Below are 13,832 nucleotides of genomic sequence, written 5' to 3'. Positions count from 1 at the left end.
AAGCCAGCCTTTCACAGTGCAATTAAACACAGACCCTCCACTGATTCTCCCATCTGTGGGATCAAGTCCAAGCTCGTTAGCTTAGTACTTCTCAGTTAAGGACCCAGCTGACTTCTTTGACACTCTCCACAGCTTGTCACAGTCCAGGAAACTACAACTCACCACTCCTAATGCTGGATCTCCTTAGGTCTCATTGCCCATGCCATTCCTCTGCCCACAATTTGCTTCCACAGGCAAATTCCTCAAATGTCACCTCCTATGCAAAGCCTTCCTCAATGACCCCAGGCTGTTGGGGTCTCTCACCTCTGGCTCTTATGGCACTCTGTACATAACAGCTGTGCACTGAATCCTTTTAATGTGCCAGGCACTATACTAAGCACTTTACCTATATTCTCTTCTAAAACCCAGATAACGATCAGATGAGAGGAAATTACAATACCCTTTTAGAGAAAATGAGGTTCAGAGAGGTGAACAGTTATCCAAAATCATGCTAGTATCAAGTAGCAGAACTGAGATTTGAACTCAGGTGTGTGAGATTCTGAAGTCCGGGCACTATACTACTCTGCCTCTTATCTACTGCTATATATACTAATCACATTCGATTGTACTTTATCTCCTCACCAAGGCAGGAACTTTTAAAGGCAGAGACCACGTCAGATTTGCCTTTGTAACAGTGCACAGGACAGAGCCCCACGCAGAACACTGCTCAGTGAATGCTTGCTGAAGAATGAATGAATAAGCAACATTGCTATTGAAGAATCAGACAGACGCCCATAGAATTTTAATTTAAAAAAAAAATGACTGGATGTTGTATACCTAAAATGAAAACACTATATGTCAATTATATCTGTTTTAAAAAAAAATTTTAAAGACATCCTAAACAAAGAAAATAAACTTAAAAGTGACTGGAGGATCCAAGCAACAGCCCTGAAACAAAAGGCTAAGACTTCTGAGCTGAAGAGGGAAATAAGACTTGAAACTTGTGAAGAAATTACCCAAAAGGCCCTGGGGAAATGGGCATCCATTGGATCCCTCTAAACAATTGGATCCCTCTAAACTGAAGCTCCCTGACGGCTGGCAATCATGAGATCCCCAGGGCCTGACACATAACAGGTACTTCATAACTCAATTAATGAACTGAACTGATGCACTACCCCTGTGGGTCTCTGTGAAAGGGAAAGCCAACCCCAGCTCCTGTGGGACCTTCCTGGCTCCAGACCTGGCTCCTGCCACCATCGGCCACGGATTTAAAACCCAAATGCTGGCATCTCAGCAAATCAAATGTTTGGCCAGATGAAAAGTTGTCAGAGTTCTTATTTATAAGCTGCTGCTGAACTTCTGTTCTGGCAGAATTCTCAGCTTATCCTTTTAAAAGCAAAAAATGATACCAAGATTAAATACCACCACTTGTCTCTCTGAAACATGAGCCCCATGAGTAGATTCTTGTTTTTAATGCATTTCCCAGCATCTGACTTGCTTTGTGTTCTAGCACTTGTAAAGGAACATACATGGGTCCAGATGAGGCATACAGGGACAGTCCTTCCATAACCAAGCCAAGCTTCTCCCTACACCAAGCTTTGGTTACAACCAAGGCATTAAGAGAGAAGAAAGAGTCAGGACTTAAAATCTCAGACCTGGATTCAAGTCCCAGCACTTCTCTGAGCTTCAGTCTCCTCATCTCCAAAACTGAGATGATGATGATTATGATGTCAGTCCCTCCCCTGTTCATACACCTTACAAAACGCTTCCCTATATCCTCTTTCTTGATCTGTATCATGTCCCTTTCAGGTATACCATGTGCTACCTACTCTACAGTCTCAGAGCAGTCTCATCTGCAGTCATGCTTACAAGTGGCAAAGCCAACGCTGATCCCAAGTGTTCTGACTTGCCCTAACTCAGATTACAATGTGGATCAAGATTTTGTACAGTTATTATGCTATTATTACGTTATTATTTCTGTGTTCCAGAGAAAAGCATCAGCTGGGAGGAAGCTGGGAACATGAAAGCCTGGGGCAGAACCTTCTCTTTCCCAGATCCAAACAGGACAAACTTCTCCTAGAGTAGGCTGACTATCTTTCAGGACTTTGGCTTCCTCAGGTCTCTGACAATTAACACACTGCTGACAAATAAAAGGTAGAAAAAAAGAAAAAAAAACATAAATAAATAAAAGGTAGAAGAGCAGAAGGGAGGGCCAGGACCCTGCAGTGTGGCAAGAGGCAGCCTGGTCCCTCATGCCAGTCAGCTCAGAAAACAGGAGAGGATGAGGAAGAAACGAAACACTATAGAGGAGAAGAAAATCTAGATGCTCCCCAGTCCTCAAGGGCTCAACAGCCTGCCTTCCCTTCCCTTCCCCAATGCCCTGGCCTCTAGACCAGGCTCCTGGCACAGTCCCCCTCCATGGTGATGAAGCAAATGCCAGAGTCCTGGGCAGTGGCCACGTGCATACCCCATCTCAATCTGCTAAATCCCTTACTCCTACCAGGGAATGGCCCATCAGCGTATCAGAAGTTGGCAGACATGCCAGACTCTTCATAAGGACAAAAGCTCAACTGGGAAACAGCTCACTACTAGCAAGCATGGTACCCCAAAGTAAGCTTTTCTTCTCTGTCCTCTCCCAAAAGACCCTCAGATACAGGGTAATCTATAGTCCCCAGAGCACAGTCAAGCCTGCCAATCAGTTGACAGATGGGTCCAAGTCTTTCAGCCACCTCTACACTAAAGTCCCCAGGGTGTGCAAAGTGACCTTACTTTCCCCAAGATGTAAACAATGGCAGCAGGCTCAGGGTAGCCAAGCCCCCTAAAGACGTGGGAAATTCTTTATACTGGGAAGCTCCCAGCCACCCTCACTGCTTTCCAAGTAGTTGCATCCCTACCACCCTTCATGCACAGTGCTGGAAAAGGCCAGAGAGTAACAACTGCCGTATTTTCCTTAGTCCCAGAGAGTCAACACAGACTCACAAGGTGTATGGACTATCCACACTGGACTTTCCTATCTCCGTGCTTCTGTTCACATGAGTCCTCTCAACCTAGAATAAAAACCAAAGCTGAGGGGACTGCCCTGGTGGTCCAGTGGTAAAGAAACCGCTTTCCAATGCAGGGGACGTGCGTTGGATTCTTGGTCGGGGAACTAGGTTCCCAAAAGCCGCAGGGCAAATAGGCCCGCACACCACAACTACTGAGCTCATGCACCTCAACTAGAGAGCCTGTGCGCCGCAAACTACAGAGCCCACGCACTCTGGAACCTGCATGCCACAACTAGAGGAGAGAAAACCCACACGCCACAATTAGAGAGAAGCCCACACGCCACAATGAAAGATCCCACATGCCTCAACGAAGATCCTGCGTGCTGCAACCAAGACCCGACGCAGCCAAAAAAATTAATTAATTAAATAAATAAGTACATACGTACATAATAAATTAAGGGACTTCCCTGGTGGCGCAGTGGTTAAGAATCTGCCCGCCGATGCAGGGGACACAGGTTCGAGCCCTAGTCCGGGAAGATCCCACGTGCCACGGAGCAACTAAGCCCATGAGCCACAACTACTGAGCCTGCGCTCTAGAGCCCATGAGCCACAACTACTGAGCCCGTGTGCTGCAACTACTGAAGCCCACGCACCTAGAGCCTGTGCTCAATGAGAAGCCACCACAAGGAGAAGCCCACGCACCACAACGAAGAGTAGCCCCCACTCACCACAGCTAGAGAAAGCCCACACACAGCAACAAAGACCCTACACAGCCAATCAATCAATCAATCAATCAATCAATAAATGGCCCTGCGTGAGATAGACAGATAAATAAGGGACTTCCCTGGCGGTCCACTGGTTAAGACTCTGCGCTTCCACTACAGTGGGCATGGGTTCGAGCCCTGGTCAGGGAACTAGATCCCACATGCCATGTGGTGCACCCAAAAAATAAAACAGAATTTAAAATAATTAATTAATTATTTTTAAAGGTGAATTATTTTTAAAAAACCAACAACAACAAAAAACAAAACAAAAACAAAAAAACACCCAGAGCTGACATGTACCAAGGTCTTATGACATACCAGGCACTGTGATAAAAGCTTTCCTTCATTTAATCCTCACAATAATCCCATAAGGCAGATGTTATCACCCCATTTTATTGACACAGAAAAAGAGGCTTGGGTGGTTAAGTAACTTACCACTTACTCTGATTAAGTGGCAGAGCCAGGATTTGAACGAAGATCTCTCTGACCCTAGAACCTGTTCCCCTGAACACTGTACCATGTCTCTCCACCCATCCAAATCCCTCCCACCCTTCAAAGTCCTCTGGTCTAGGAAAACTGTCTAGAGGCAACAAAACCAATCAGCCCACAGCACCTCACTCTCCTCGGCATTCCAAGCTCTGCTTAACCCCTCTTTCAGCAAATTGGTACCACGGGCTCTCCCTCCCATTTGCCTCCTTCAAGGCAGTATGTTCTGTCCTCTACATCCCCCAGTAACCAGCACAGCCCTTGGATGGCAGTTCTCAGTGAGAAGACATCGACAGGCTTCCTCCTACCACCCAGACAGCCGAGTGTCAAGTACCTCATCACATATGACCAGTCCAACACTCCCTCTCCGGAGGACTCCGACATGAAGGCGGAAAGTCTCATAGGAAATGATGAGGATGGGAGAAGGCACTCTGGCTCCACGCTGGTTCATAAATCCTTCTACGACAAAAAAGGTGTCAAGGGAACAAATCTGAGAATATCATAAAGAAAAAGCCAGTTTGACGATTCTTTAATTTAGCCTGGAAATAACTATTTCAACTCTTTCCACGGGAATTCTACTTTCTGCCACCCCCTCCCTGCCCTCAACCCTGGCCATCAGTGAGGATACACTTAAGACAGGAGCAGGTTGTATGGAGAAATGCGGCCATGTTTGTTAAGGCTCCTACCCAGCTTTTGGTCTATCTCGTCCTTAGAGCCTCCGTCGATGGCTAGAGGTTGGATCCTCCCTCCAAGCCATTTCCCAACTTCATTGTACCAGTTCTTCACTAGGCTGGAGGGCGACACCACCACTGCCTTGTCAATTTCTGGCTTGCATTCTGGACTCTGGCGCAAAAGCGTCCACATCAATGTGATGCATTGCAGCGTCTTGCCCAGGCCCATCTCATCAGCCATGATGCAGCCATGGCTACCAGGGATGCGCCGACTGGTGACACACTCCCACAGGAACTTCACTCCCTGGGGAATAACAGCACTCAGCCCACTTTGGCATCCACACTGCTGCTGCCCCAGGGATGACAGCCCCTCAGGTGCAGCCCCTACCCTAGCCCAAACTCACCCCCCCACCCCCATTTACCTCTCTCTGATGAGGCCTCAAGACCTTACTGAGAATAGGATCAACGACCACATGGACAGGGAGTTTTTCCCTGAGAAAACACAACAAAGAAAACACGGAGTTCAGACACGGGCAAGGGCACACCCTCAGAAAGTTGTGTCCTGTTGATTCAGAGGCAGCTGCCTAAGAGAGGACCTCCTTGGCCTGGTGCAATCAAACCATAGCAAATTCCTCTCCAGGGTGAGAAAGTTAGGAGACGGAGATGGGTTCCCTATGCCATCACCTTAACCCTCCCCGTGCCCCTGAGTGAGCCTGGTAGGAATGGATGAGGAAACCCCACCAACTGGACATGTCCACATGTTCTTCCCCAGGCACTCTCCTTCCCCACCTACTCACTCTGGATGGTACAGTAGTCATGACAGCACTCTGAAAACATATGCAGGTCCCAAGGTGAAATCACACGAAAATGCCCTCTGCCCTCCAGGTTTGTGCACTTAGAGGACCAGAACTGCTCAAGAAATACCAGTGCACATACTTGTCAAGCTTCAGCTGGTCGTGGGCGCTCAGCGAGGGAGGCTCGTACAGAACCAAGGCACCTTCTTCCAGAGGGTCATGGAGGGCCCGGCGGACCCCAGCCCTTTTGAGGCCCAATGCCCGAGAGCCCAGAGGACCTAGAAACCAACAATTTGTCACCTAAGTCTCTAAGTTGAGGAGCTCCAGCAGGCCCAGCTCAAATGCCTATCCTTCATATAAACTTTCTTAAGCTTCCATATGACCCCCTCTCCCAAAAACCTCTCCAAAAGCAGTTTGGGCACCTCTGCCTGACCATTACCCAAGTCTGCCTCAGATCAGAGTTTTCCCCATATGACTTCTCCCATTCAACTACAAACTTCTGGGGGGCCAGGTCTCGTTCATCTTACATCAAATCAATCCTGGAAAGGTCTGAAACCCTAAAGGGGCCTTTCAAGACTGAGAGGTCTTGAGAGTTCGCCTCCTCCCTCCCAGGCCCCAGTTTTAGCACAATTCTATGCCCTACATAAGGCAGGGGGAAACCCTATAGAACCTAGGCCTCTGATAGAGCCAACTTCATAAAGGAAATGCTACTGAACTCACTTGGACTGAATGTAGCCTGGGTCCATCAGCCACCCTGGCCCACCAGGAGCTTCCTGAACACTGACATATCCCCACCAAGAAGATGAGGGGCAGTTAGTCTTGGTAGCCTTTGCTGAAGCTGTCAAACACAGACTTCACGCAGGCCCCAGGAAAGTCACCCCATACACAGTCACCACTGGACTGGCATCTTTAATTCCAAGGTAAGCTTGTACTTACAAAAGCAGAGGTTTTAATCTATTCAGGCATATTCACACGTGACTAATTTAAGAAATAGAAAAGTCTCCATTTTTACCTTGATAATTTGGAATGGGGATTTTGAAAGGCTTTGACAAAATGCTTCGAATAAATGCTTCCTAAAAAGAGAAGAAACAGGGATTCAGGACTGATTGGAGATGTTATGGGATAATATTTTTACAAATGCAGTCTAAAATGCCTGTTTAAGCATCGTAATACATTCAGAGCATTGTATTTTGATTACGTTTCATTCAGATGCATCTAGAACAGAAGCAGATGTGCTCCATATTAGATTATTAGGTTTTGTACAATGGCTTTTACCTTTGAGGCTTTGCATAACGTTCCACAAATCGCCAGGGACAAGAGAGTGCCAAAGCAAATACCTAGCCTTGGTCAACCACAAGGCTCAGAGCCTTTAGCTCATGAAAGACCATGCCAAGTAAGGACACCTAACTATTCCCTAGGCTACAGCGCCCTAAGAAGAAAGCACCACAAACTCACCCAATCCCAGTACTAACAGAACTCCAATGTCTGGATTCAACCACTGTCCCACAGGGTTACATCTTTCCAAGCATAGCGCACATTTCTTTTGTCATATCAGTTCTGCCTACTGCATCCAATTTCCATATCAACTCTCACATCAGCCTCCTTGGGAACTAAACAGCCCTTCAAAGAGTAGTGGTAGCAGGAGTAAAAGGAGCGATAGTGTTAGTAAAATAATGTTGACAACAGCAAAAGTGACAACAATAATGATGATTAACAATGTATGCCAGATGCAGTGCTAAGCCCTCGCATTCATGTTACCATTTAATCCTCATTAACAGTCCTATGAGGTCCATATATTACTGGCATCCCCATTTTACAGAGGAGCAAATTGAGGCTGAGTCGTTTCCCAAGTCACACAGCCATGACATTTGCAGGACTTTCCTGATTCCAGGCCCTTACTTGTAACTACTGGGCAATATGGTTTCCTAATCCAACCTGTTTGAGTATAGCCATGTGGATCAGCCCAGAGTCAGCAGCTTCCTGCCATGGGAAGGCACAAGAGAGGGAAAAACATGAGAAAGAGGACATGAGAGAGAGGGGAAGCCAATCACCAAGAAAAAGCAAGGGACAAGGGTGACAGGAAGTCTCTGTGTCATCACTTCGGCCTGGAATCAGCACTGAGCTACGGGGCTGGGGCAGGAGGAGGCAGGGGAGTCCACAATGCCAACGCCTGAGCTAACTGAAAACTCCCATCAAAGTTCTGATCTATATGTACCTGAGCCCTCAGGGAATTACAATAGCCTGTAAACCTCAACAAAATAAGAGCTAGAACCCAAGAGAGCAAGGTAAAAACAAGACCAGAAACCCTAAGGGTAGTCTTAGTGGAATACATTAGTGGAAAAAGAAGTAATGAAAAATACTCCCTTCTAGCAATAAGGTATTTTAATAGGGAAAAAAGCAAGCCTGTCTTGCCCTGCAATTCTTACCTTTTTATTCTGACTCACTTCTATACAGATTATAAATTAAATTCTAGAAACTCAAGGTACTTTAAATAGGAAAAATGTAATGAATATATTTGGCAATCTATTGGAAGACAGAAAAGGAATGTGGAGAACTGAACTTCATCACCACACTAAGTAACGTGACAAGCCCAGGGTTGGAGAAAGGCCCAAATTCTTTATTTGCATATTTCTTTGCAGCTGAGTAAAATCTTTTGACTATGTTTAATTACCATAGCAATGATGAGAAACTCATATATAGAACATGCTAACAAAAAGCTACCTTTAAGTCAAAGGAGAGGAAAAGGAAAGAAATGGACTCTAATTTCTTTCCTAACTTGGCGTCAATTCTGCTTTTAATTCTGAAACTATTATTTTCAAGACTGTCAATATAAGAGGCTAGTATTGAAGCTCTACGTAGCCAAGAATTTATGCTCCAAATTTAAAAAGACTTTCAGTAAAACCCAGGAGCCACAAGTTCTGCAGGTAGAAGTGCAGGCTCGTGCAACTACTGTGGAAGAAGGTGAGGACCCATGGCCAAAAACATCTGAAGGCAGAGCCTGCAAGACTTGCAATGGCCAGCCTCCAAGAATCTGGTCTGGTAGTAGTACTCACTAGACGCTGACAGAGACAGAGGAGAAACCATGCTCTCACTTTATTTAGTTACTGAAAATTCATACCACCCTTTCCTTCTGATGATAGAAGAGGGAGAAGAACATCCCTCCCCCAACCCAAGGTCAAAGCTTCCCTCTTCCACAGAGAGTCACTCTATCAGGTCTGCCTGATCTCTCCTGTTGTCTCAACTTCTCCCTACTAGCTCTTTCTCACCAGCATTTAAAACATGCTTAACTCTCTCCTATCTCAAAAACAAAATGTCCTTTGACTTATCTCCTCCCCTTCAAACTTCTAGAAAGAGCAGTCTGTCTCCCCTTCCTTATCTCTCACTCCTCCTATCTATCTTCTGCCCCTTCCACTCTTCTGAAGTGATTCTGGCCAAGGTCACCAATGGCCTACAAGACCTTAACTCCAAGGGGTATGTTTCTACCCTATCTTACCAGACAAAGCTGGCCACTCCTTCCTCTCAAATATTCTCTGCTTTTGACTTCCATGACACCACTCTCCCACTATTTTGCCTTTCTGGGACCTCATGCTCAGTGCCCTAGTGCGCTCTTCTTCCTCTGCCCAATCCCTTTAAAAGTCAGTGTTCCTCAGGGCTCAGCCCTAAGCTCTTCTAACTGTACATTCACATGGACACTCCAATACACTTTGTAGGTGTCAAACAAACTCTATGCCAATCACCCCAAATCTATTTCCACTCCATAACTCCCTCCTAGGTACCACACCCACATCTGCAAACCCAGACATCCTACAGGACTTAAAACTGATTGTGTCTAAGGCTAAAGTCTTCATCTCCAGAGCTGCACTGACTTTTGTGGTCCTGAAGCATTTTTGCCTTTGGGGACCCTTCCTCCACAGCTTTCAAACAGGCTGTTCCCTCTATCTAGAACACTTCCTGTTCTCTTCACCTGGCAAACTCCTCGCATCCTTCAGAACTCAACCTAATCAGCATGTCCCTCAGATTCGGGTCTCCACCAGCCTCCAGACTGTTAGGCCCCCTGTTTGCATACTCCCACCACATCTGCACTTATGTCATATAGTTCTAGAGGACAATAAAATGAATCCCGAATGAAAACAGTCCCGGAGGACTACACACCACTTTTTAAAGCTCAAGAAAACGATTAAACAATGTATTACTTAGTGAATTATATATATATGGTAAAACTATCACAAAAAGCAAGGGATGATGAATATAATTCAGGATAGTGGCTACCTCTGGGAATGAGAAAAGGGTTTATGAATTTGATGATGTTCTAGTCCCGGATGGTGGGTTCACAGGTGTTTATTTTGTTTTATATTTTATAAACATTATACATATATGTTTTCATATTCATCAAATATTATGTAAAAATGATTTTAAGCATTTGCTGAATGCACAAATAACTAACCTCCACTACACGTTCCCATCAACATACTCCCATTTTTCCTTCAAAATGTCCCTGTAAAGGAAAAACACGATCCTGTGTCTCCTCTACTCTCAATACTACACTTCTTCTGACACCAGATGTGTGGGTTTTCCATACATGAAGCAAATCTTCGGCTCCGCGTGGGTGCCCTACAACTTAATTCCAACACTATCTTCCAGGAGAAAGCATCAGATCCTAAAGGGTTCAGCCCCACGTGACTGCCTTCCCCACTGCTTCAGATGCAAATCTCAATTCCGTGTGGTTACCTGTGCTTCTGACCACAAGCTATAAATCAAATGTTCCCACAACCCCCTCCTTGGGTTCGATTAATTCGCTAGGTGGCTCACAGAACTCAGATACAGTTTACTTACTAGATTACTGATTTATCACAAAGTATATTAAAAGATATGAATGAATAGCCAGATGAAGAGACACACAGAGGGAGGTCTGGAAGGGTGGTGAACACAGGAGCTTCTGTCCCAGGGGAGTTTCGGGTGTGCCCCTTCCCGACTTCCTGCTCACCAAGTCACCAACCAGGAAGTTCTCCAAACCCTCCCATACCTTTTGGGTTTGTAAAGAGTAGGACTGATTAAACATTGGCCATTGGTAGTTTGGTTCCCCGGGCAACCAGCCCCAAAGTTAAGTGCTTTACAAAGTCATCTCATTAGCAAATTCAGGTGTGGCTGAAAGGGGTTTGTTAGGAATAACAGAAGACACTTTTATCACTCTTATCACATTCCAAGGGTTTTTGGAGCTCAGTGTCACTCTGTCCCTCAGAAAGTTTGGAGGAAAAAGCTTTGGATGGAGCTAGGCAGATTTGACACCTCTGTAACTTTGAGCAAATTACTTAACTTCTCTGAGACTCAGCTTCCTCATCTTAAAAAATGAGAGTTACATGAGATAATGCACAGAACCTGCCACTTGATGATTACCTTTGATTTTACTAGAGGATACACATGAAAGCTGTAGGACTCTGGTACTTCTTAGAAGCTATATGCAGAGTCAGAGACAGTTCTCTGACAGGTTCCAACACCCTGCCATAGCCTTCACTCTCCTGCACCCTCTTGTCCTCAGCAATCTGAGCCACCTGAGATCTGGTGCCCAAGTAGCTATAAACAAGGGGAATTCCAAGTCAGGCACACAATCTCTAAGGAAAGAGGTCAGGCCTTTTCCAGGCCCCAGGAGCTGTGGGCAGGCCCAAAGCCCCCACTAAAGCATCTGCTGGCTACTGTGTGAGGACCGAGGGAGCCTCCCTAGACAAAACAGGGCACACACAGACATTGGCAGGTTGCAGTTAGGGCTTACATGTTGACTGCTGTCCAGACACGGTGGTCGATTCGTTAGTTGAGTCAAAGGTTTCCGAAAAGGAGACAGGAAACACTCCTGGCTCTGGGTCTCACTGCTGGATTTCCGTTTCTTAGGAGTCTAGGAGAGAGAATTGGGGAAGGTGAAGTCTGGAAGATACAGAGTTCACCACAATGGCAACTAACATTTAAAATGCTTATTAAGTGCCAGGCACTGTGCTAAACTCTTCACATGTACAATATTATCGTGTATCATCTTCACAGTAATCCTAAAATACACGTTTATATCCTGATTTAACAGGTGAGAAAACTGGAGCTTAATGAGGTTAAAGAACTTGCCTAATCTGAGGGGCACTGGAAGAGGTAAATGAAGTGGGCCTGTGAAGGGCAAGTCCATCAGTAGCACAGAGTCATGCTGCCCGCAAATCTTCACTCTAAAAGCCCCAAGGAATACTGAGTGACCCTTTACTTCCCTCCCTGAGTTTACCAATGCAGGGCAAGAGTACAGCTGCTCCCAACTCCCAGGCCTCTGAGACCACTCTCAACCATCCACACCACGGCAGTGAGAACACCAGCACTGAAAGCATTTTCTGGAGCAACCAGTAGCAGACAGCACCAAGTACTGCCCCAAGTTCAAGTCTGAGACCCATGTAAGTGGCAAGGGGCAGCCAATGTGTCTCCCTCACAGGTAGAGGAGCCGCCTGCACACCAGCAGTACAACTACAGAGTAAGCCCCACTGAGCCATCAGGCAAGAACCCACTTGTACCAGATTGCCAAGGTATTTGAAGCTATAAGGCATACCTGAAACAGAACACCAGGCCCCTTCCGCTCTCTCTACAGGCTTTTACTTACTCACTCACTAACCCCGCCCAAAACTGCCTTTGAGAAGTTCCTTAGCTATCTCTTCCTCCAAAGTTCCAGTGGCCAAACATTGCTTCTTGAATTGCTCTCTCTGAAGTACATACTACATCTTCCTACTGATTTTGGTTACATAGGTCCTGCCCACAGCCAGCCCCAGAAAACCTCCAAGGCAGAGCCCAGTCCAAAGTCGAACATAGTGCCCTTGAGTATTTGCAGGGACTGGAGGGGCATTACCCCTCCAATCTAGGCCCAAGTGAGCTCAGACTCTAAGGTAGGCCCAGTACACTCTACTGTTCTGTGACATTGGGCAGGTGACAAAGAGCAAAAGAGCGGGATGCTAGTTGCTGTTGGGGACCCCCCCTTTTTTTTCCAAGGGAGCCAAAGGGCCCAACCCAATCAGCTCTTTGCTTTGGAATGCCCCTTCCTAACCAGGAAAATTGAGGCATATTAGCTTCTAATGAGCACCTTGAGGACAAAGATTTTATTTATGTGGTTCAATGCCTGACACATAGTAAGCACTTACTGAAGTTTACTGAAAGAGGCTTCTGGAGGTGACGGGGTTCACTCCATGTATCCCCAGAAACCAGGGTCTAGGGTTCCTTTCTGCCTCAACAGCCTGCACCCCCACCTCCCCCATCCCCTTGAGGGCAGAGGACTCACCACTGCTCCAGGACGCCAGTCTTCCTCATCACAGGGTCCGCCTTCCGGTTTTCTCTTGGCCAGCTGACTGGGAGCTAAGCTCCTCCTCTGTAAGGAGAGGACGGAAAGTGAGCCCATTAGACACCGCCATACGACTAGCCACAGCCTCCCCTAGGCCCATATTTACCATTCTGGGCCCAGGAACATAAAATGTCAAGCACCCATCAGCCAAAGGTCAAAGGCACCCAACAGCTGAGAACGCAGAACCAGCCTGGTAAAGAGCGGGCTGCTACATTACTGAGAGCATGGGCTAATTAAAGAGGGAGCATGGATGGAGGGAATACAGCCAGGGGCTGAGGTTTGGGCCCAAACTGTGAAAGTGTCGGTCTCCAGTTAGCCGAGGCAGCCGAGGCGGAAGAGAAGGCAAAAAAGGAAATACCCAAGCAGAAATGAGTAGAGGTCTGGGATGGGGCAAAGAGGCAAGGTAGGCTGCCAGACTGAGTGGAGTGGAGTCGAGATAATGGTCCCAGGTGGACGTGAAGGCAGGGGGTAGCTGCGGGAGGGAAAGGGTAATCACAGGTCAGGAGAGAGGCTACGGTGAAAATTCGAGGCCTGGGGAGGGCGAGTCCGGAGAAGGAGTGCGGATGCCGGACTGAGGGAGGCCGAGCAGGGGTCCAGGCAGGACAAGTAGAAGACCCGGCCTTGGGAGGGTTATCCCAGGCGAGGCTGGAAAGAGCGGCGAGGCTGAACCTCAGCCCAAGCACTCCGCCTCAACCTTCCTCTTCCCAAAGCGCGCGTTAACAGCCGCCAGGACTCCCGGGACCCGCCAGGCCCGGTCAATCGAACCTCCCGCGGTGCCGCCACCGCACCATCCATTGGCTGTGTTC

At 46.9% G+C, this 13,832-nt stretch overlaps 1 protein-coding gene across 3 annotated transcripts in view; it reads right to left on the bottom strand.

The window, feature by feature from the left end:
- Positions 1-13,832, bottom strand: part of RAD54L (RAD54 like) — a 26,238-nt gene extending 12,406 nt beyond the window's left edge. The window contains exons 1-8 of one of the 3 annotated variants that reach the window (XM_068539798.1): positions 13,792-13,832; positions 12,967-13,053; positions 11,446-11,565; positions 6,691-6,751; positions 5,821-5,956; positions 5,307-5,376; positions 4,900-5,188; positions 4,548-4,672 (exon numbers count right to left, since the gene is read on the bottom strand). In XM_068539798.1, coding sequence (XP_068395899.1) covers positions 4,548-4,672; positions 4,900-5,188; positions 5,307-5,376; positions 5,821-5,956; positions 6,691-6,751; positions 11,446-11,565; positions 12,967-13,053; positions 13,792-13,821 — 918 coding nt within the window. In that variant the 5' untranslated portion in view covers positions 13,822-13,832. The other 2 variants (XM_068539800.1, XM_068539799.1) reach the window with 2 other exon arrangements.

This window comes from Eschrichtius robustus, chromosome 3, assembly GCF_028021215.1.
Source record: "Eschrichtius robustus isolate mEscRob2 chromosome 3, mEscRob2.pri, whole genome shotgun sequence".
In the NCBI taxonomy this organism is placed as follows: Eukaryota; Metazoa; Chordata; class Mammalia; order Artiodactyla; family Eschrichtiidae; genus Eschrichtius; species Eschrichtius robustus.
The sequence above is the reverse complement of the archived record's forward strand: the minus strand, read 5'-3'. Positions and strand labels throughout refer to the sequence as shown.